The sequence below is a fragment of the Neofelis nebulosa genome, chromosome X, assembly GCF_028018385.1.
Source record: "Neofelis nebulosa isolate mNeoNeb1 chromosome X, mNeoNeb1.pri, whole genome shotgun sequence".
In the NCBI taxonomy this organism is placed as follows: domain Eukaryota; kingdom Metazoa; phylum Chordata; class Mammalia; order Carnivora; family Felidae; genus Neofelis; species Neofelis nebulosa.
In genome coordinates, this window is record NC_080800.1 from 42299203 (window position 1) to 42323331 (window position 24129).

Here is a 24129-nt window from a genome sequence, read left to right on the forward strand (position 1 = left end):
GAAATCTTTTCTGAACAGAAATTTTAATTTTTGTAAGCTCCTATTTATCAAAATTTTCTTTTATATTTGTTGCTTTTTGCACTATGTCAAGAAATCCTTGCTTGACCCAGTGTTGCAAAGATACCCTTATGTTTTCTTCTAGAGCATTTTTAGTTTTGTTTTTTTTTTCCTTTTTAAAATTATAATTTAACTAACATGAAATGTCATATTGGTTTTAGGTGTACAACATCTTGATTCAACAATTTTATGTTAGTGCTTGGAACAATAAATGTCGTCAACATACGTTATTACAGTGTCATTGACTGTATTTCCTCTGCTGTACTTTCCGTCTCATGACTTATCTATTTTATAACTGTAAGTTTGTACCTTTTAATCTCCTTTACCTATTTCACCCATCCTCCCTCCCACCTCCCCTCTGGCAATCACCAGTTTGTTCTCTGTATTTAAGAGTCTGCTTTTTCTTCTCTCCCTCTTTTTTTTTTAAATGTTTATTTATTTTTGAGAGAGACAGAGACAGAGTATGAGCAGGGGAGGGGCAGAGAGAGGGACACAGAATCTGAAGCAGGCTCCAGGCTCCGAGCTGTCAGCACAGAGCCCAATGTGAGGCTCGAACTCACAGACCTAACAGACTGAGCCACCCAGGCACCCCAAGAGTCTTATTTTTCATTTGTTTCTTCATTTGTTTTGTTTTTTAGATTCCACATATAAGTGAAATCATACGGTATTTATCTTCTCTGTCTGACTTATTTTACTTAGCATAATACCCTCTAGGTCCATCCATGTTGTCACAAATGGCAAAATCTCATTCTTTCTTATGGCTGAGTAATATTTCATCACACACACACACACACACGTATATAATTCATATATATATACACGTGTATATATATTTTTTTATCCATTTTCTTTATCCGTTCATCTATGGATGGACACTTGGGTGGCTTCCACAATTTGGCTATTGTAAATGTCATGCTGCAATAAACATAGGGGTGCATATATCTTTTCGAATTAGTGTTTTCATTTTCTTTGGGTAGGTACCCAATAGTGGAATGCTGGATCATATGGTATTTTATTTTTAATGTTTTGAGGAACCTCCACACTGTTTTCCACAGTGGCTGTACCAACTAATTTACATTCCCACCGACAGTGCACAAATGTTCCTGTTTCTCCACATCCTCACCAACACTTATTATTTCTTTTTGATTGTAGCCATTCTGACAAGTGTAAGGTGATCTCTCACTGTGGTTTTGAGTTGCATTTCCCTGCTGATGAGTGATGTTGAGCATCTTTTCATGTATCTGTTGGCCATCTGTATGTCTTTTTTGGAAAAATGTCTGTTCAGGTCTTCTGCCCATTGTTAAATCAGATTATTTGGGATTTTTTTTTTTTTTTTTTTTTTGGTGTTGAGTTGTATAAGTTCTGTATGTATTTTGGATACTAACCCCTTATTGGATATATCATTTGCCAATATCTTCTTTCATTTACTAGGTTGCTGTTTTGGTTTGTTGATCATTTCTTTGCTGTGCAGAAGCTTTTTATTTTGGTGTAGTCCTAATAGTTTATGTTTGCTTTTGTTTCCCTTGCCTGAGGAGACATATCTACAAAAATGGTGCTAAGACTGATGTCAAGGAAATTACTGCCTATGTTTTCCTCTAAGAGCTTTATGGCTTCAGGTCTCACATTTAAATCTTTAATCCATGTGAGTTTATGTTTATGTATGATGTAAGAAGGTGGTCCAGTTTCGTTCTTTTGCATGTAGCTGTCCAGTTTTCCCAACACCGTTTATTAAAGAGGTTGTCCTTTCCCCATCGTGTATATTTTTTCTCTTTTGTTGTAAATTAATTGACCATATATGGCTGGGTTTGTTTCTTGCCTCTCTCTTCTTTCTATTGATCTAAGTATCAGTTTTTATGCTAATACCATAATGTTTTGATTACTAGAGCTTTGGAAAATAGTTTGAAATCAGGGTTATGATATCCCCAACTTTGTTCTTTCTCAAGATTGCTTTGGCTATTCAGAGTCTTTTGTGGTTCCATACATATTTTAGGTTTGTTCTATTTCTGTGAAAAATGCCATTGGAATTTTGACAGGGATTGCAGTGAATCTGTAGATTGCTTTTGGTAATATGGACATTTTAACAATATTAATTCTTCCAACCCATGAACACAGAATATCTTTCTATTTACATATCTTATTTAGTTTCTTTCATCAGTGTGTTATAATTTTCAATGTATAGGTCTTTCACCACCTTGGTTAAATTTATTGGTAGGTATTTTTCTTGATGCAGTTATAAATTTGGGGGATTGTTTTCTTAATTTCTTCTTCTGGTAATTTATTATTAGTGTACACAAACACAACAGGTTTTCGCATATTGATTTTGTGTCCTTGCCACTTTATTAAATTCATTTTTTAGTTCTAACAGGTTTATTTTTGGGGGAGTCTTTAGGGTTTTCTATATATAATGTGATGTCCTCTGCGAATAGTGATAGTTTTCCTTCTTCCTTTTCAATTTGGATGCCTTTTATTTCTTTTTCTTGTCTATTTGCTCTAGTTAGGAGTTGCAATACTCTGTTGAATAAAAGTGGCAAGAATGGACATCTTTGTCTTGTTTCTGATCCTAGAAAAGCTTTCAGCTTCCCACTGTTGATTATGATGTTAGCTGTGGGCTCGTCATATATGGTTTTTATTGTGTTGTGATACCTTCTGTCTATACCTGCTTTGTTGAGAGTTTTTATCATAAATGGATGTTGAACTACGGCACCTGGGTGGCCCAGTCAGTTAAGTGTCATACTTTGGCTCAGGTCATGATCTCACGGTTCGTGGGTTCGAGCCCCATGTGGGCTCTGTGCTGTCAGCCTGGAGCCTGTTTCGGATTCTGTGTCTCTCTTGCTTTCTGCCCCTCCCCTACTCGTGCTCTATCTCTCTCTCAAAAATAAATAAATGTTTTAAAAAATTAAAATAAATAAATGGATGTTGAACTTTGTTAAATTGTTTTTTTGCATCTATTGAGATGATCATATGATTTTTATCCATTTTGTTAGTGTGGTGTGTCATATTTATTGATTTGCAGATGTTGAACCATCTTTATGTCACTGGAATAAATCCCACTTGATCATTTTGTACGATTCTTTTAATGTATTGTTGAATTCAGTTTGGTAATATTTTGTTGAGGATTTTTAAATCTGTATTCATCAGGGATAGTGACCTGTAACTTTCTTTTCATGGGGTAGCCTTGTCTGATTTTGGTATCAGGGTAATTTTGACCTTGTAAGATGAATTTAGAAGTGTTCCTTTCTCTTCTGTTTTTTGGAAGAATTTGAGAAGGATTGATATTCTTTGAATATTTGGTAGAATTCATCAGTGAAGCTGTTTGGTCCTGGACTTTTCTTTGTTGGGAGGTTTTTGATTACTGTTTCAGTCTCCTTATTAGTATTCAGTCCGCTTAAATTTTCTATTTTCTCATGATTCAGGCTTGGTAGGTTGTGTGTTTCTAGGCATTTATCCATTTCTTCTAGGTTGTCCAGTTTGTTTGCATGTAATTGTACATAGTGGTCTAGTTGGTGATTTTTATAGTTTTTTCTCTGTTGAACCATCCTATTATTCTTTCACTGTGAGCATATTTTTGTTTATGTCTTGAGCATACTTACAGAAAGCTGGTTTAAAATCCTTTACTGCTACTTCCAGCACTTGAATCAGTTCAGGGTCAGTCTCTGCATTTCCTCTTAAACCTCTGTTATTTCTCTTGATACCTTTCTGTCTCTTTCTGTGTTGGTTATTTTCAATTGTATCTTGGTTGTTGGGAATCATATATTGTAGACATTTTTAATTCTGTTTAGTTCCCCTGAAGATTGCTGATTTTTTGTTTCATTTGGGTTAGCAAGTATTTAACTTGGCTTAACTAAAACTGGAAAACTGTCTCCTCTGTGGCTTGTGGTAACCCAAAATTTAGTTAATTTGTGTAGTCAACCAGAGATTAGGAAGAGTTCACATGCAGAACTTAGGCACCTTTTTCTGTCTGAATTCTCCCTTGACTTTCTGGTGCTCATGATGTCTGCAAAAACTCTCCTTTGATTCTTCAAGTCAATAATTAGATTTTTTTAATGTTTATTTATTTTTGAAAGAGACAGAGCACGAGCGCGGGAGGGGCAGAGAAAGACAGACAGAGAATCCGAAGCAGGCTCCAGGCTCCAAGCTGTCAGCACAGAGCCCCACACGGGGCTCGAACTCAAGAAACTACAAGATCATAACCTGAGCTGAAGTCGGATGCTTAACTGACTGAGCCACCCAGGTGCCCCTCAAGTCAGTTTGACTGAAGTTTTTCTAATGGAGTTTTAGTTACCCCCGCCCCCATGGCAAGTGACTAGGTCTACGCACAAACTAAAGGCTGTAAATTTGGTAAACATATCCAGTGCTGTCCCTTTTTCTAATTGTCAATTCTCCTCCAGTAAATACCTGATTTTGTTGCTCTTCAGTATCTCCAGATAGTTTTTTTTTGATATTTTGTTCAGAGTATAGTTGTTATCTATGTGAAAGTTGGTCTGATAAAAGAAATTCAGTCTTTCTGGAACTTAATTATTGTTAATTTTTGGTTTTTTGGTTTTTTTAATATGAAATTTATTGTCAAATTGGTTTCAATACAACACCCAGTGCTCATCCCAACAGGTGCCCCCCCTCAATGCCCATCACCCACTTTCCCCTCCCTCCCCGCCCCATCAACCCTCAGTTTATTCTCAGTTTTTAAGAGTCTCTTATGGTTAGGCTCCCTCTGTCTCTAAGTTGTTTTTTTTTTTTCCCTTCCCCTCCCCCATGGTCTTCTGTTAAGTTTCTCAGGATCCACATAAGAGTGAAAACATATGGTGTCTGTCTTTCTCTGTATGACTTATTTCACTTAGCATAACACTCCAGTTCCATCCACGTTGCTACAAATGGCCAGATTTCATTCTTTCTCATTGCCAAGTAGTATTCCATTATATATATAAACCACATCTTTATCCATTCATCAGTTGATGGACATTTAGGCTCTTTCCATAATTTGGCTATTGTTGAGAGTGCTGCTATAAACATTGGGGTACAAGTGCCCCTATGCATCAGCACTCCTGTATCCCTTGGGTAAATTCCTAGCAGTGCTATTGCTGGGTCATGGGGTAGATCTATTTTTAATTTTTTGAGGAACCTCCACACTGTTTTCCAGAGTGGCTGCAAATTATTGTTAACTTTTGTATGTGGTATAAGGTATGGGCCAAGGTTTGTTTTTTTCATCCAAAACTTACATCCATTGTTCCAGCACAATTTTTGAAAAGACCTTGCTTTTCCCCAATGAATTACTGTGGTGCCTTTGTCAAAAAGAGTTTGTCTGTATGGGTATGGTTCTGTTTCTTGACTCTGTTCTGGTCTATTGATACATCTATCTGTACTTACATCAATACCACACTGTCTGAAGTATTGTAGCTTTATAGTAAGTCTTAACACTACATATAAATCCCTGCTTTGGCTATTCTAGGTTCTTTGCCTAGCCACATAAACATTAACATTTCCTTGCCAGTTTTTACCAAAAAGTTGACAAATAATTGATTGAACAAGTAGAAGACAAATGAGTATGGTGATAGCAAATTTCTTTTTTTTTTTTTAATTTTTTTTTCAACGTTTTTTATTTATTTTTGGGACAGAGAGAGACAGAGCATGAACGGGGGAGGGGCAGAGAGAGAGGGAGACACAGAATCGGAAACAGGCTCCAGGCTCCGAGCCATCAGCCCAGAGCCTGACGCGGGGCTCGAACCCACGGACCGCGAGATCGTGACCTGGCTGAAGTCGGACGCTTAACCGACTGCGCCACCCAGGCGCCCCTAGTGATAGCAAATTTCAATAACACTCAACCAATTTGATGTATATGTTAATAGAATACTACAGCCATCAACAGCTGTATATATATTCTTTTCCAGGGACACATGAAACATTCTCCTAGATAGAGCATATGTAGAAATCATACAGAGTATATTTTCTGACACTGTGGAATTAAGTTAGAAATGAATAACGAAAAAGCATCAAGAGAAAATGGCTGTATTTTTGACGAATAAATTAAAGCAATAGTAGAGGGAGCTATGTATAATTTAATTTAAAAAAAGGTATACATGCTTCCTTCTAAAAGTTATAGAACACAAACTTCCCATTAAAATTAACAACAAAATAGGATCAAGGTCAAATCCTGTACAAAACTATTATTTTTTAAAATGTATGACTGACTGGGGTACCTGGGTGGCTCAGTCGGTTAAGTGCCTGACTTTGGCTCAGATCACGATCTCATGGTTCTTGAGTTCAAGCCCCGCATGGGGCTCTGTGCTGAGAGCTCAGAGCCTGGAGCCTGCTTCGGATTCTGTGTCTCCCTCTCTCTCTGCCCCTCCCCGGCTTGTGCTCTGTTTCTCTCTCTCAAAAACAAGTGGACATTAAAATTTTTTTAAATGTATGACTGACTGTTGTACCAATGAATAGCAAAAATTTACAATTCAATATTTGTATTCTACACATTATATATAACTAGGTATTTAATAGACACACCATATAGCATATTCCGGTGAAAGTCATTTAAAAAAATTCTTTGGGGTACCTGGGTGGCTCAGTCGGTTAAGCGTCTGACTCTTGATTTCGGATCAGGTCATGATCTCACAACTTGTGAGTTCGAACCCCACATAGGGCTGTCCGCCGACAGCACGGAGTCTGCTTGGAATTCTCTGTCTCCTTCTCTATCTGCCCCTCCCCCACGAATGCTCTCTCTCTGTCTCAAAAATAAATAAATAAACATTTAAAATAAAATAAAATAAAATAATTTCTTACTGATCTTCTCCCTGTCACCCACTGCTGGCCATGTCGCCCTGAGCAGGATTGTGTTGTTACAGGGCTCCGTGTCGTTCGAGGATGTGACTGTGGACTTCAGCAGGGAGGAGTGGCAGCAGCTGGACTCTACACAGAGACGCCTGTACCAGGATGTGATGCTGGAAAACTACAGCCACCTGCTCTCATTGGGTAAGCACAGCCATTCTAAGAATCTACAAAGGAGCATGTAATGGATAAAATTGTATCCTCCCTGTAAAATATGTTGAAGTCCTGACCTCCAGTACCTCAGAATATGACCTCTTTTGGAATTAGGGCCTTTATAGAAGTAATCAAGCTTAAATGAGGTCATTAGGGTGGGTCCTAATCTGGTATGACTGGTGTACTTAAAATAAGGGAAATCTAGACAGAGAGACACATACACACGGAGGAAAGACCGTGTGAAGACACATAAAGAAAAGAAGATGGCCGGGTCACTAGAGTGATGCATCTGTAAGCCAAGAAATGCCCAAGACCACCAAGATGTTGGAGAGCAACATGAAACGGTTCCTTCCTGTTTTGAAGGTTCTACTTCAAAAAGAGCATGGCCTTACTGATACCTTGATTTTGGACTTCTGGCTTCCAGAACTGTGAGACAGGAAATTTCTGTTATTTCAAGCTGTCCAGCTTGTGGTATTTTATCATAGCAGCCCTAGGAAAGTAACATGAATTTTTATACTTGGGAAGTGGGTTGCTGCTGTAACAAATACTGAAAAAAAACATGGAAGTAGCTTTGGAATTGGGCAATGGGTAGAGGCTGGAAAGGTTTTAGGTACTTCACAGAAAAGGCCTAGATTGCTTTGAAGAGATTGCTGATAGGAATGTTAAAGGGGCTTTTGGTGAGGTCTCAGAGTGAGGAGCATGGAAACTGGAGGAAAGGAGATCCTTGTTATAAGGTGGCCGAGAGCTTGACTGAATTCTGTTCTGTTGAGTGGAAAGTAGAAATTGTAAGTGACAAACTTGGAATTTTAGCTGAGGACATTTTTTTCCTTTAATGTTTATTTATTTTGAGAGCAAGAGAGCACGTGCTAGCAGAGGAGAGAGAGAGAGAGAGAGAGGAAGAGAGAGAATCCCAAGCAGGCTCCACACTGTCAGCGCAGAGCCTGATGCAGGGCTGAATCTCATGAAGTGTGAGATCATGACCTGAGTCAAAATCAAGAGTCGGACACTTAACTGACAACCACCCAGGTGCCCCTAGCTGAGGAAATTTCTAAGTAGTGTTAAAAGGCATGGCCTATGCTTTCCTTGCTGCTTATAGTAAAATGTAGGAGGAAAGAAAGACATTGAAGAGGAATTGTTAGTAAAAATGAAGCAGAACTTGAAGATATGGAAAATGTTTGGCCTATCCATATCACAAAAAAATGAGATGGACTCTGGAAAGAACACCAAAGGGGTGGACAACCAGTTGCTAAGCAGAAGAGATGTATGCCTTGTGGATCCAGTCAACCCTGTCAGTAGAAATACTGCCAGCTTAGACTGAAGAGGACGGAGACAGGAAAAAATGAGCTGTCCAGGAAAATGAGGGAAGGCTGTAGGCTATCTGGGATTGTGCAGATAGGACGTAGGCTGGTAAAACCGTTTGGCTGTGTACACGCGTTTTCCTTCAAGAAGAGGGATGAATGACTCCAGGGATGGGTCAGAGGCCAACAGGGCTGCTGCCACCACCACAGGCCCAGAAGTCACTGTCTGGGAAAATGGCATGTGACAGACCATCACCTCCTCAGTTCCAGAGGGCAAGCCACCTGCTTGGTTCCAGGCCTGAAGGGGCAGAGCTCTCACCCAGGGTCAAGGGTGTGGAGTTGCCACATCTGATCTGAGGTCACACCTCATGACAACTTTCGGCTCTCTTGAATTGCTGCTTCAAAGTTCTTTTCGACTCTCCCTTATAGTACTTGTCGACTGTCACGTTTGTGCCATTATTTAGCCTTAGATGGAGTTTGCCACCCACCTTGGGAAGCATGCTCCAGCAGCACACTCCGGGAAGACCCAGGCTCAGTGCTCTAGGGGTTACTACTGACCTCTCACCATCTATAGGCTGGGGCTTGATCAGAAGGACTTGGGCCCCCTGTGAGTGGGGAGTGGGTCTCTCCTGCTGGCCACATTTCCTGTGTCCCACCACTGGGTGAGGATTCAGCACTGGACTCTTCCATGTTCACTGCCCATTACTAAAGGAGTCTTTGGTTCTTTTTTTAAATTTTTTTTTTAATTTTTTTTTTCAACGTTTTTTATTTATTTTTGGGACAGAGAGAGACAGAGCATGAACGGGGGAGGGGCAGAGACAGAGGGAGACACAGAATCGGAAACAGGCTCCAGGCTCCGAGCCATCAGCCCAGAGCCTGACGCGGGGCTCGAACTCACGGACCGCGAGATCGTGACCTGGCTGAAGTCGGACGCTTAACCGACTGCGCCACCCAGGCGCCCCTAAAAATTTTTTAAATGTTCGTTTATTTTTGAGAGGGAGGGCAGGGAGAGGGGCAGAGAGAGAGGGAGGCACAGAATCTAAAGGAGGCTCCAGGCTCTGAGCTGTCAGCACAGAGCCCGACATGGGGCTCGAACCCATGAACCTGGAGATCATGACTTGAGCCAAAGTCAGACGCTTAACCGACTGAGCCACCCAGGCGCCCCGAAGGAGTCCTTGTTAAGTGTCCTTTCTTCCACGTGCTAATAACGCTTAAATTCAGCAAGTAAGTAAGTTGAGACCAAGTAGGAAGCTAAAAGCTGTTTCTCTATAGAAGTGCAGTTATCCTCACAGGATGGCAGGGCTTTGCTCCAAAATCCTAAGGTTTGCTCTGTGATTCTCCTGTGAGGGCCTGCCAAAAGCTTCATCCCTATCTGCCACGAACACTTCAAACACCACTGGATCTGCCAGATCATATGGCCCAGTGGCAGAGCAGCTTATATGGCAGTCTGGATCTGTAAAGAGCCTTCTTTCATTCTGGGCTTTGTTCAAAACTAGCAGTTTTTTGGATCACATGGTAAATGGGCCAGAATAGCACACCCAGATGAGGAATATATTGCCTCTGAAGTCTGTAGAGGCCCAGTAGGCATTATCCCTCTTTTACTTATAGGAAGAACCAGATGCAAAAACTTATTCTTCACTTGGAGATTTCTAGGGGTCCAGTGGCATGGAACTTTCCCTCAGGTAGATGGCCCCTAAATTTTTGTCAGATTTATGTCCTACCCTGTGACATACAAATATCTCACCAGTAAGTCAAGAGTCATTACTACCTCTCGTTCATAAGGTCCAGTCAGCATAATGTCATAAATGCAATGGGCCAACGTGATATCTTGTGGAAGGGAAAGGCAGTCAAGATCCCTGCAGACTGGGGCACTTGGGTGGCTCAGTCAGTTGAGCATCAGACTCTTGGTTTCAGCTCAGGTCATGATCTCGCAGTTTGTGAGTTCGAGCCCCTCATCAGGCTCCATGCTGGCGGTGCAGAGCCTGCTTGGGATTCCGTCTCTCTCCCCAACTCTCTGCTCTCCCCCTCCCATTCCCCCCGCTCACTTGTTCTCTCTCTCAAAATAAATAAATAAACTTTAAAAAAAAGATCCTGGCAGACTAAATTATGACATAGAACTGAAAGGCTGATATATTTCTGAGGTAGGACAGTAAAGGTATATATATAGTTGGTCGTAACAACTGAAAGCAAACTGTTTCTAGTAGCCTCTACTAACAGGTATTGCCAAAAAAAAAAACCCAACCCACACATTTGTCAGATCAATAGCTACCATACCAGGTACGAAGGGATGTGTTAATTTGCTTAAGCAGTGAACCCGTATCTCGTACAGCAGCTGCTATTGGAATTACCACCTGGTTAAGCTTATGATGAGCCACTGTCATTCTCCAAGATCTATTTGTCCTCTGCACAGGCCAAATAGGTGAGTTGAATAGAGATGTGGTGGAACTCACCGCCCTGGCATCCTTCAGGTTCTTGATGGTGGCCCTAATCTCTGCAATTCTTACAGGAATGCATATTTCCTTGGTTTACTATTTTCCTAGTAGAGGCAGTTCTAGTGGCTTCCACTGGTCCTTTTTCACTGTAATAGTCCTCACTGCACAGGTCAGGGAACCAGTATGGGGATTCTGTCAGTTGCTGGGTATCTGTATTCTAATTTTGCATTCCTGAACCAGGGAGATAACCACAGGATGGGTTTGGGGGACTGCTGGGCCCCCTGTGAGATGGAGCTGGGCTGAATCGCAATTGATCACTTTACTCCCATAAGCCCCTATGCTGTCTAGTGGGCCACAGTGACATCCTGTGTCTCCTGGAATTAGTGTCCATTTAGAACTGGTGTCCAATGATCTCTGAAAAACCTCACTATGTCCTTTACCTCAATGCACAGTCACCCTGACAAGGGGACTGTAAATCCCTTTAGAGAAGGCTGGGAGAAAGATTAGTAGTATAAATTTTGACAGTGTAGTGGGGGTCCTTCCTCAGGGGAGCTGTCTCCCCTTCATTCAGAGATTTCTGGGTCTGTAAACTGGCTCAAGTCTGAAAATTGATGGAGGAGCTGAGACTCTCTGTTTTTATGTTTCAAGTTAGACTTCTGTTCACTTGAGCTAGAACTCTTCTCTTTATACAGATCAAGTAAGAATTTAATAGATTGCTGGGGTGTCTGGGTGGCTCAGTCGATTAAACATCTAACTTCAGCTCAGGTCATGATCTCACGGTTCGTGAGTTCGAGCCCCAGGTCGGGCTCTGTGCTGACAGCTCAGAGCCTAAAGCCTGCTTCAGATTTTCTCTCTCTCTCTCAAAGATAAATAAACATTAAACATTTTTTAAAAGAATTTAGTAGATTGCTCATCTATTTTCTAGAGACATAATGATCAACTAGCCAACACCATGGGTCTCTCTGCAAGTCAGACTATTCTGATCACTGCTTTGACCCTGCTGTCCACTATAGTAACTGTGCCCACCTTGCATTTAGCAATTCAGTGCCTCCATGTGGCCCCTGCCACCCCAGGATCCAATTATGCCCATTGCATTTGGGTTTCCCAATTGAGTGGCAGCACTTCCACTATAATTGTGTGTCCTACAGAGAAGAAGCAATCACAGAAATCTTCAAGGATTCTGCCCCCTCCCCACACCCACCCAAATTTGTTTGTCACAGCCATGGTCACAGATATGTCCTCTGGATCCTCCAGTGTGGGACAGAATGTCTTACATGATAAACCCACTCTAACATCCCAGTATCCCCAAGCCTTTGGATGCCTTTCTCTATAGTACAGAGAGTTCTTCCAAAGCAGTTCTCCATTTCAGCTGCATTTAGTACAGGCCATGTTTTGATCCATGTTTCTGCCAACCAAGCAAAATGTTCAAGCCCTCTCTAACCCAAGTGGCAACATTAAATTCAGAATCTGTTTAGTGTGCACATACCACTAAATCTGGCCTGATCCAACTTTATGTTCTTTCCATTATCCTGCACTCTTTTATTTATTTTGACAGAGAGAGAAAGAGAGAGTGGGGAAAGGGAAGAGAGAGAAAGGGAGAGAGAATCCCAAGCACACTCCACACTGTCAGCACAGAACCCAATGCAGGGCTTGATCCCACAAACTGTGAGATCGTGACCTGAGCTGAAATCAAGGGTCGGATGCTCAGGTGACTGAGTCACCCAGGTGCCCCCGTTATCCCACATTCTTCATACCCATTTTTACCCAGATTTCCCAGATTTCTGTCTATATAAATTGGACAAATAATGCAGTTCTTTTGCACCTTCTCATGAATTTACACTATATCTCACTCTTTGGGCCCTGATGAGACTTGAGTCTAGTTAGAGGTCTAGAAGCAAATAAGGGTATGTCCTGGGAGAACTCAGCAGTACCTTGCAAGGCAAGTACCTCAGAGGAGGCCATTGCAAGGTCCTCAGGCAAAGTAGGCTTAGTCTTCTCAGAGAGGGGTAGAAGGGCTACTTCTACTGGCAAAGAAGACTCATCAGAATGTAGAAGTTCAGCGTCCTCATATGTTTCCATTCCAATTTTTAGGTTTCCTTCCTTCTCAGTCAGTTCCCTCACCTGAATAGCAGACACCCTGTGAGGTTGGGAATTCAGTTTGTGTTGTAATGTAGCCATTCACAGGATGAGACTCTGGGTTTGGTTTTCAGCAATATCAACTCTGCAGCTACAGGAGGTAGGGGTTTCTTTCAGGAAAGACATAGAAATGTTCAGGTCATGTATGTAGTGCTTGAGCTGGGAAATCAAATCCCTGAGTGCATCCTTTAGTTTCCGGCCCCCCACTTTGACCAGCATAATTAAGAGCAACCAGGCAATCTTATACTTGTAAGTTTGACAAAAATGTCTAGGGTATCAAATATAAGGTCCTGCAGAAAGATGCCTCTCATCAGCATTTGATTAGGAGTATCCAGGGGTAATATTTTGCATATCTCTTTTGCCACATCATGCCATGGACTATTAGTGCCCTCTTTACTACTGGAAATAGAGTCATTAGCGCATTCAAATCTAATCAGAATAGGGAACCAATTCTAGAAACCCCATAGCCAGTTCAGAAAACTCATTCTTACTATTCTTTTCCTCTAGAGTCACCCTCAAAATCTGTATTATGGCTCTCCAGAGAAATGGAACCAATAAGATACGGTTATATATGTATACAGAGTACACCCACACACTATACATACGTACATATACATAGAGACAGAGAGAATGAATACATGTACATATACACAGAATCTGGGAAAGAGGTTTATTTTAAGGAACTGGCTCACCTGACTGCAGGGACTGACAATTCTGAAATTTATAGGGCAGGCCTGCAGGCTGGAAATTCAGGTGAGCTGATATTGTAATCCTGAGTCTGGAATCTTCAGGGCAGGCCAGAACACTGAAAACCGAGGCAAGGTGTCTGTGTTGCAGTCTTGAGGTAGAATTCCTTCTTTCACCAGCCGTTCCTTGTTCCCTCTGCCCTCAGCAAACACTTCAGTGGGTTGTGGTTCGTCACCTAGTGGGCTGACCTGAAAATTCATTCCTTGAAGGATCTGCCTGAATTGGATTGTTGTAGTCAATGTAGTTTCCATTGACTTTAATCACAGGGCACAGTAGTACTAAGAGACCCCCCCCAAGGGATTTCCTGTATTCCAGACATGCTTCTTCCTCTTTTCCATTGTGGAGCAGGAGTCCAATTCCCCTGAGTAACCAGGATCAGTCACCCAGGCCAGCACAGTAATTCCCTTCTTTGCCTTTTGATTCAGAGATGTGAGGGGCCCAAAATGTCAGGTGGCAGATAAGTCTCCCAGTTCAGTGGAATCACTATTGTGTCTCCCAGTGGAAGCAACAGAGTTTAAGGTCATAAGAACAGGAAGCAAATATTTTGCTAATGGACCAGGAGAGGTAATAGTGAATGTTGCCACTCCTGGGCTGGGGCCAACGGAGTGGGGCCACCGCCGTTGTAGGCTTGGAGGATAGAATATTGAGCCAATAAGAATTACTCTCAAAACTTAAAATCTAGTGGAATTTGCCTTGTTAGGCTTTGGACTTTGTTGGGACCTGTGATCCCTTTTTTCATTCCAGTTTCTCCCTTTTGAAATGGGAATGTCTATCCTGTGCCTGTCCTACCATGGTATTTTGGCAGATAAGTTGTCTGCTTTCACAGGTTTGCGTGGAGAGAAACTGCCCCAAGATGATTCACACTCCCAACTCATTCATAACCAATTTGGGTGATTTAGATAAGATTTGAGACTTTGAGTTGATATTTTGATAGATTTTGAACTTAAGACTTGATGCTGGAATGATTAAGACTTTGGGGGATATTGGGATGGGGTTAGTATATTTTGCACGTGGGAAGGACATGAATTTGGGGGGGTCAGAGGGCAGATTTTTATAGGTTGAATTGTGTGTCCCCTGAAAAAAAGATATGCAGAAGTCTGAACCCTCAGTACCCAAGAATGTGACCTTATTTGGAAATAGCGTCTTTATAGAGGTAATCAAGTTAAATTTTGTTAATGTTTATTTATTTTGAGAGACAAAAAGCATAAGAGGGGAGGAACAGAGAGAATCCCAAGCAGGCTCTGCGCTGACAGAGCTCACGACTGTGAGATCATGACCTGAGCCAAAATCAAGAGTTGGTTGCTTAACCAACTGAGCCACCCAAGCACCCCTGAAGAAATCAAGTTAAAATGAGTTCATTGTGGTGGGCCCTAATCTAATATGACTGGTGTCCTGGGGCGCCTGGGTGGCTCAGTTGGCTAAGGGTCCGACTTCAGCTCAGGTCATGATCTCAAGGTTCCTGGGTTCGAGCCCTGTGTTGGGCTTTGTGCTGACAGCTCAGAGCCTGGAACCTGTTTCAAATTCTGTTTCTCCCTCTCTCTCTGCCCCTCCCCTGCTTTCTCTCTCTCTCTCTCTCTCTCTCTCTCTCTCTCTTAAAAATAAATAAACATTAAAAAAGATTTTAATATGACTGGTGTCCTTATAAAAAAAGGGAAATTTGGGCATAGAAATAGACACACATAGAGGGAAGACGGCCATGTAACTGAAGTGATGCACTTACAAGCTTAGGAACATCAAAGAATGGAACGTCGTTGCTGACAAAGAACAAGCTAGAAGAGTCAAGGAAGGATTCTCCCTTACATCTGTGAGAGAGGGCATGGCCCTGCTAAACACTTTGATTTCAGACTTGAGCCTCCAGAAGTGTGAGACAATGATGTTCTGCTGTTTTAAGTCACCCAGGTTTTGGTACTTTGTGAGAGCAGCCCTAGGAAATGAACACAGAGCCTCCATGAGAGTATTTCCATTCTCAGCTGCTGAGAACTCTGCGACATCTGATGTGTGTGCTGGTGGCATCCTTGATTGGTCTGAGATGCTTCAGTCCATTAACCTCTGTGATTATTGCTCTTTTCCCAGTGAAATGTGGTTACTTTTTTAAAGAACAAGTGGAAAGCAATTAGCTGCACCCAATTCTATCATGTCCTGTTAACAGGGTATGAAGCTCCCAAACCAGAAGTCATCTTCAAGTTGGAGCAAGGAGAGGAGCCATGGATTTTGGAGAGAAAAACCCCACATCAGAGCTGTTCGGGTGAGTGAGTGCAACCCAGGCAGATCTGGGGGCACGGAAACACTTTTCTTTTCCTAAGAGGTTGGTGCCTTTAAAATTCTATTATTTCTACCATCTTGAAGGTTCTAAACTTTGGAAGCTGCTTAAGGAAAAATAACATTGGCCTCTTAGGTACCAGACTGCTCTCTCCCTTTATTTCCCTTACTGTTGTCAACTGTCTTTTTGGCCTGACTTGCGTCCAGGAGAATTGCTACAGTTCCTACACTCTGGATCATATGCCAGGCTTCCTCCCTATAGATCTTGCTTTTTTGGATGTTCTGTCCTTCCATCACATTTTTATGCTTCATTATTTAAACCCCACCCCCAGGGTCTTAGATTCTTATCATATACTTTCAGGTTCTTTTTGTTGTTAATTTTTTTAATCTTTCTTTATTTTTGAGAGAGAGAGAGAGAGAGAGAAAGCAGGGGAGGCGCAGAGAGAGAGGGGAAGACACAGAATCTGAACCAGGCTCCAGGCTCTGGGCTGTCAGCACAAAGCCCGACGCGGGGCTTGAACCCACGAACTGCGAGATCACGACCTGAGCCGAAGTCAGATGCTTGACTGACTGAGCCACCCAGGCGCCCCTATACTTTTAGGTTCTAATGAGTTTGCCTTCTTTGTAAACCAGCTTGTTGCCTCACTCCGCCTTCTTTCTCTTAAGTTTTATCTTCTCACATCTAAGATACCAATAAACTGTCATCTATAACCAGCCTCACCTCCTCCTCTCTCTGTTGGAATTGCTTTCATATTCCTTACTCCTCTCCACCTCCCCATCACAATGCATCTCTCCTATCTTCTGACCTTAGGATCATTATCATTTAGCATTTTTTCTTTTAAATAAGTCAGCTGTATTCAGGTATAATTTACATACAATCAAATGTATCCATTTCAAGTACACAAAGAAGATACACACACAAAAATGAGCCTTTGTGTCCCTAGTAGTTAGTATGTACCACCCCTTTAGCCCCAGGCAACCATTGACCTGCTTTCTGTCACTATAGATTAGATTTGTCTTTATTAGGGTTTCATATGAATAAAATCATACTATATATACCCTTTTGGGTCTGGCTTCATTTGTTTGGCATAATGATTTTGTGATTCATCCATGTTATTGAGTATATAACTAGTTTACTCCTTTTATTTTATTTTTTAATGTTTACTTTTGACAGAGAGAGACATACAGACAGAGTACGAGTGGGGGAGGGGCACAGAGAGAGGGAGACACAGAATCCAAAACAGGATCCAGGCTCTGAGCTGTCAGCAGAGCCCGACACGGGGCTCGAACTCACAGACTACGAGATCATGACCTGAGCCGAAGTCAACACTTAACTCACTGAGCCACCCAGGTGCCCTTAGCTTATTCCTTTTAAATGCTGAATACTATTCCCTGATATGAATAGATTGCCATGTTTATCTATACACCTGTTGATGACAGGTGGTTATTATTTGGTTATTGTGAATAAAGCTGTAGTGAACATTCTGGTATGTCTTTGTGTGACCATATGTTCACATTTCTCTTGGGTAAATACCTAGGAGTGGAGTTGGTGGGTGATATAATTGTGTAAGTATATGCTTGCCTTTATAAGACATGGCCAGGGGCGCCTGGGTGGCTCATTTAGTTAAGCATCTGACTCTTGATTTCGGCCCAGGTCATGATCTCACGGTTTGGGTGTTCAAGCCCACGTCAGGCTCTTCACCGATGGTGCGGAGCCTACATGGGATTCTCTCTCTCTGTCTCTCTCTGCCTACACTCGCTTGCTCTCTCGCTCTTGCTCTCTCTCTCTCTCTCTCTCTCTCTCAAAGTAAATAAACTTAAACTTTTTTTTAATAAAATAAAATAAAAATAAAAATAAGACATGGCCAAACTATCTTCCAAAGTGGCTGTGATTTTACACTTCCAGCAGCAACACACAAGAATTTCGGTTGCTCCACATTCTTGCCAACCCTTGCCACCATCAATCTCTTTCATTTTTGCTATTATCCTGGATGTGTAATGGCATCTCATTATGATTTTAGGTTGCATTCCTCTGATGAGTAATCAAAAGTATTTTTTCATGTGCTTAGTGACCTTTGTACATTTTTGTTTGAAGTGTCTGTTCAACTATATTTCCCATTTTTTTTTATTAGGTTGTTTCCTTAATGAGTTTTCAGAGTTCTTCATATTTGCTGGCTATAACTCCTGTGCCAGATATATCCATTGTCAACATTTTGTTTTAATTTGTGGCTTTCACGTCTATCTTCCTACTGGTGTCTGTCAAAAAGCAAACATTTTTGGGGCACCTGGGTGGCTCAGTTGGTTAAGCGTCCAACTCTTGGTTTCTGCTCAGGTCATGATCTCATGGTTTCGTGAGTTCGAGCCCCACACTGGGCTGTGCACTGACAGCACGGAGCTTGCTTGGGATTCTCTCTCTCTCCCCTTCTCTCTGCGCCTACCCCACTCACTCTTTGTCTCTCTCGAAATAAATAAGTAAACTTCAAAAAGAAAAGATAGTTTGTAACTCACAGTTCCCAAGAAGAGGAGACATGCCACACCGGGAAGCCCCAGGGTCAGTCAGAAGGCCAAAGTCATGAGGGGAAAGCACAGCAAGAGCCTTTATTGTTATTTTCCTGGGAAAGAATGGGTAAGGCAGAGTGAGCAGGCTGGGAAGGTTTACCATTGGCTAGTTTGAGTAATTTCAGCAGGGCTTCTGGGGTGTAGGGACTGTCTGTAGTTACCTGGTATCTGGTACTGAGGTGATTAGGGCAGCGGGATAGTGGCTCAACCTGTGAGAACTTAATAAAGGAGATAGTTGGTGGACATGGGCTCTGGATTGGTTGGTTTGCATATGAAAGTTATGCTTACAGGGAAGTCATTTGCTATCTCTGGGCATGAACTAGCACTGGGAGAGGCATTCTCTCCAGGATGAGCAAGGCACCAGATGGCAGAGCATCAAGAATACAGAAAATAAGGGGTGCCTTGGTGGCTCAGTCAGTTAAGCATTCTGACTTTGGCTCAGGTCATGATCTCACGGTTCGTGAGTTTGAGCCCCACATCGGGCTCTGTGCTGACAGCTCAGAGCCTGGAGCCTGCTTCTGACTCTGTGTCTCCCTCTGTCTTTGCTCCTCCCTCGCTTGTGCTCTCTCTCTCTCTCTCTCTGTGTGTCTGTCTCTCTCAAAAATAAATAAACATTAAAAATAAATTTTAAAAAAGAATACAGAAAATAAGATAAAGAAGATATGATACACACACGTACACATGCTGGAATACTATTCAGGCATAAAAAAGAATGAAATCTTGCCATTTGCAACAACATGGATGGATCTAGAGAATATAATACTAAGTGAAATAAGTTAGAGAAAGACAGATACCATATGATTTCACTCATATGTGGTATTTAAGAGATAAAATAAATGAACAAAGGAAAAAAAGAGAAAGAGAAACAAACCAAGAAACAGACTCTCAACTACAGAGGACAGACTGATGGTTACCAGAGGTGGGGGGGAAGGAGGGATGGGTGAAAATAGGTGAAGAAGATTAAGAGTACACTTCTCATGATAAGCACTGAGCAATGTATAGGGTTGTTGAATCAGTATACTGTGCACCTGAAACTAATATAGCATGTACATTAACTATAGTGGACTTAAAGTTAAAAACTTAAAAAAAAACAAAATAAGAAAATATAGTTAATATACTGTCCTTTTGGCAAACCCACACTTGCTTTATTACTGTAGCTTTTATAATGAGTCTTGAACTCAGGTAGTCTGCTGGGATTTTATTTGGAGTTGAGTTGACTCTATGGACCAATTTTACGAGAAATGATATCTTCACAATATTGAGCCTTCTAATCCATGAGCATGGCATACTTTCTGCATTTATTTGGGTGTTTGATTGCTTTCAGCAATGTTTTATGGTTGTCAGTGTAGAAGTCTTATGCATCCTTCATTAAATTTATCCCTAAATATTTGATGCTTTTTGACACTATTGTAAAACGGCATTGTTTTTTATTTTTTTTTTTATTTTTTTATTTTTTTTTAATTTATTTATTTATTTATTTATTTTTTAATATATGAAATTTACTGTCAAATTGGTTTCCATACAACACCCAGTGCTCATCCCAAAAGGTGCCCTCCTCAATACCCATCACCCACCCTGCCCTCCCTCCCACCCCCCATCAACCCTCAGTTTGTTCTCAGTTTTTAACAGTCTCTTATGCTTTGGCTCTCTCCCACTCTAACCTCTTTTTTTTTTTTTTTTTTCCCTTCCCCTCCCCCATGGGTTTCTGTTACGTTTCTCAGGATCCACATAAGAGTGAAACCATATGATATCTGTCTTTCTCTGTATGGCTTATTTCACTTAGCATCACACTCTCCAGTTCACACGGCATTGTTTTTTAAATTTTATTTTCAGATTGTTCATTGCTAGTATGTATAAATTGCTCATGATTGATTTTTGTACATTGACTTTGTATCCTGAGGCATTCCTACATCCACCTATTAGTTTTCTTGTAAGTTCCTTGGGGTTTTTCATGTAAGCAATCATTATCACTTTAGAAACACTTTTTTTTTTTAACTTTTTTTTTTTTTTTAGCGTTTATTTATTTTTGAGACTGAGAGAGACAAAGCATGAATGGGGGAGGGTCAGAGAGAGGGAGACACAGAATCTGAAACAGGCTCCAGGCTCTGAGCTGTCAGCACAGAGCCCGACGCGGGGCTCGAACTCACGGACCGCGAGATCATGACCTGGGCCGAAGTTGGCCGCTTAACCGACTGAGCCACCCAGGCGCCCCCAGAAACACTTTTACGGGATGCCTGGGCAGCTCAGTCGGTTGAGCATCCGACTCCGGCTCAGGTCATGGTCTCAGGGTCTGTGAGTTCAAGCCCCATGTCGGGTTCTCTGCTGTCAGCACAGAGCCCACTTCAGATCCTCTGTCTCCCTCTCTCTCTGCCCCTTCCCCTACTTACTGTCTTTCTCAAAAATAATAAACATTTTTTTTTAAAGAAACATTTTTACTTTTTCCTTTCCAATTTAATGCTTTTTCTTACTTTTCCTTATTTCACTAAGACCTTCAATTTGATGTTGAGTAGAAGTGGTGAGTGTGGGCACGCTTGCCTTGTTCCTGATATTAGGGATAAAAAATTCATACCATTGTGTATGATGTTTTTTGAAGCTGCCCTTTATCGAGTTATAGGAGTTCTTTTTAAAAATTTTTTATTAACATTTATTTATTTTCAAGAGGGTGGGAGGGGCGGAAAGAGAGGGAGACACAGAATCTAAAGCAGGCTCCAGGCGCTGAGCTGTTAGCACAGAGCCTAATGCAGGGCTTGAACCCACGAACTGTGAGATCATGACATGAACTGAAGTTGGACGCTCAGGGAACTGAGCCACCTAGGTACCCTTATAGAAGTTCTTTTTAAATCCTAGCTTGTTTAAGAGTTTTTTAAAATCATGGTTACATGTTGAATTTTGTCAAATGTTTTTTTACTCATCTTATTAATCATATGAGTTGTTTTTATTTTGTTAATATGTGAGTTATTTATTTTCATATGTTAAATTAACCTTATATTTCTGAGATAGATACTAGTTGTTTATGATATATAACCCTTAATATATATTGTTGAGTTATATTAACTGATATTTTGTTTTAAATATTTTCATTTTCATAAGTGATTTTGGTTGTAGTTTTCCTTTTTTTCAATGTTGTCAGGTTTTGGTATTAGGATTATGCTGGCCACATAAATGAGTTGTGAAGTGTTCCCTTTTCTATTTTCTGAAATAGTCTGTGGAAGATTGTTATTCTTGGGGCGCCTGGGTGGCTCAAGTGGCTGAGCATCCAACTTTGGCTCACGTCATGATCTCACTGTTTGTGAGTTCAAGCCCCACATCGGGCTCTGTGCTGACAGTTCAGAGCCTGGAGCCTGCTTCAGATATCTCCCTCTCTCTCTGCCCCTCCCCGCCCCCGCCCCCCGCACTCTGTTTTTTTCTCTCTCTCTCTCTCAAAAGTAAATAAACATTTAAAAAGGCTTTAAAAAGGTTTACTGCTTGTGCATTATGTTCTATCATAATAGAAATCTATTAAAATAATTAGCAAAATGAATCGCACAGAAGGTGTCTGCTTTTGGAATTTGGAAAAAGTCTTGCTAGCAATATGATCAGATTAATGTTCAAAGTAAAAGGCTCAAACTGCTTAATGAAGCATAAACATGTTTCTTTTATCCTTTGTTGTCTAATTTATTTTTCTTTTCAAATTTTTATTTAAATCCTAGTTAAGGGGCGCCTGGGTGGCTCAGTCGGTTAAGCGTCTGACTTCGGCTCAGGTCATGATCTCACAGTTCGTGAGTTCAAGTCCTGCGTCAGGCTCTGTGTTGACAGCTTGGAGCCTGGAGCCTGCTTCAGAATCTGTCTCCCTCTCTCTCTCTGCCCCTCCCCTACTCACACTCTGTCTCTCTCTCTCTCTCTCTCAAAAATAAATAAACATTAAAAATTAAAAAAAAAAATAAATCCTAGTTAACATATAGTACAATATTGGTTTCAGGAATAGAATTCAGTGATTCATCACTTACATACAACACCCAGTGCTCATCATAACAAGTGCCCTATTTAGTACCCATCACCCATGTAGCCCATCCCTGCACCCACATCCCCTCCAAGAACCCTCAGTTTGTTCTCTATTGTTAAGAATCTCTTATTGTTTGTTTCCCTCTTTTTTTACACTCCCATATGTTCATCCGTTTTGTTTTCTTAAATTCCACACATGAGTGAAAACATATGGCATTTGTCTTTCTCTGCCTCACTTATTTCGCTTAGCATATATACTCCAGCTCCATCCACATCATTGCAAATGGCAAGATTTCATTCTTTTTGATGGATGGGTAATATTCGTGTGTGTGTGTGTGGTGTGTGTGTATACATGCCATATCTTCTTTATCCATTCATCATTCAATGGACATTTGGGCTCTCTCCATAGTTTGGCTGTTGTTGATAATGCTGTTATAAACACGGTGCATGTACCCCTTTGAATCTGTATTTTTGTATCCTTTTGGTAAATACCTAGAAGTGCAACTGCTGGATTGTAGGGTAGTTCTACTTTTAGTTTTTTGAGGAGCCTCCGTACTGTTTTCAGAGCAGCTACACCAGTTTGTATTCCCACCAGCAGTGCAAGAGGGTTCTGCTTTCTCCACATCTTCGCCAACACCTTGTTGTTTCCTGTGTTGTTAATTTTAGCCATTCTGACAGGTATCTCATCAAGTGGTATCTCATCATGGTTTTGATTTGTATTTTCCTGGTGATGACTGATGTTGAGCATCTTTTCATGTGTCTGTTAGCCATTTGGATGTCTTCTTTGGAAAAATATCTATTCATGTCTTTTGCCTGTTTCTTTTTTTTTTAATGTTTTTATTTATTTTTGAGACAGAGGAGGGGCAGAGAGAGAAAGGGAGACACAGAATCTGAAGCAGGCTCCAGGTTCCGAGCTGTCGGCACAGAGCCTGACACAGGGCTCAAACTCACAGACTGTGAGATCATGACCTGAGCTGAAGTCAGATGCTTAACCGACTGAGCCACCCAGGCGCCCCATCTTTTTCCTATTTCTTAACTGGAGTATTTGTTTTTTGGGTGTTAAGTTTGAGAAGTTCTTTATACATTTTGGTTTCTAACCCTTCATCAGATATGTCATTTGCAAATATCTTCTCCTATTCCATAGGCTACCTTTTAGTTTTGTTGATTGTTTCCTTCACTGTGCAGGAGATTTTGTCTTCATGAAGTCCCAGTAGTTCATTTTTGCTTTTGTTTCCCTTGCCTCCAGTGATGTGTCTAGTAAGAAGTTGCTGTGGCTGAGGTCAAAGAGGTTGCTGTCTACGTTCTCTTCTAGGGTTTTGATGGTTTGCTTTCTCTCACATTTAGGTCCTTCATCCATTTGGAATTTACTTTTGTATATGGTATAAGAAAGTGATCCAGTTTCATTCTTCTGCATGTTGCTGTCCAGTTTTCCCAACACAATTTGCTGAAGAGACTGTATTTCTTTATATTGGATATTCTTTCCTGCTTTGTCGAAGATTAGTTGACCATATAGTTGTGGGTCTATTTCTGGATTTTCTGTTTTGTTCTATTGATCTACGTGTCTGTTTTTGTACCAGTACCATACTGTCTTGATGACTAGAACTTTGTTATATAGCTTGAAGTCTGGAATCATGATATCTCCAGCTTTGCTTTTCTTTTTCAAGATTGCTTTGGCTATTCAGGGTCTTTTG

The 24129-nt window shown here is 41.2% G+C and overlaps 1 protein-coding gene across 4 annotated transcripts in view; it reads left to right on the forward strand.

Annotated features, from left to right (window-relative positions):
* The window catches only part of ZNF81 (zinc finger protein 81), a 93929-nt gene that overhangs the window by 61995 nt on the left and 7805 nt on the right, over positions 1-24129 (forward strand). For all 4 annotated transcript variants that reach the window (XM_058714739.1, XM_058714741.1, XM_058714740.1 and 1 more), the window contains 2 exons: positions 6891-7017; positions 15789-15884. In XM_058714739.1, coding sequence (XP_058570722.1) covers positions 6891-7017; positions 15789-15884 — 223 coding nt within the window. The remainder of the gene's footprint in view (positions 1-6890; positions 7018-15788; positions 15885-24129) is intronic.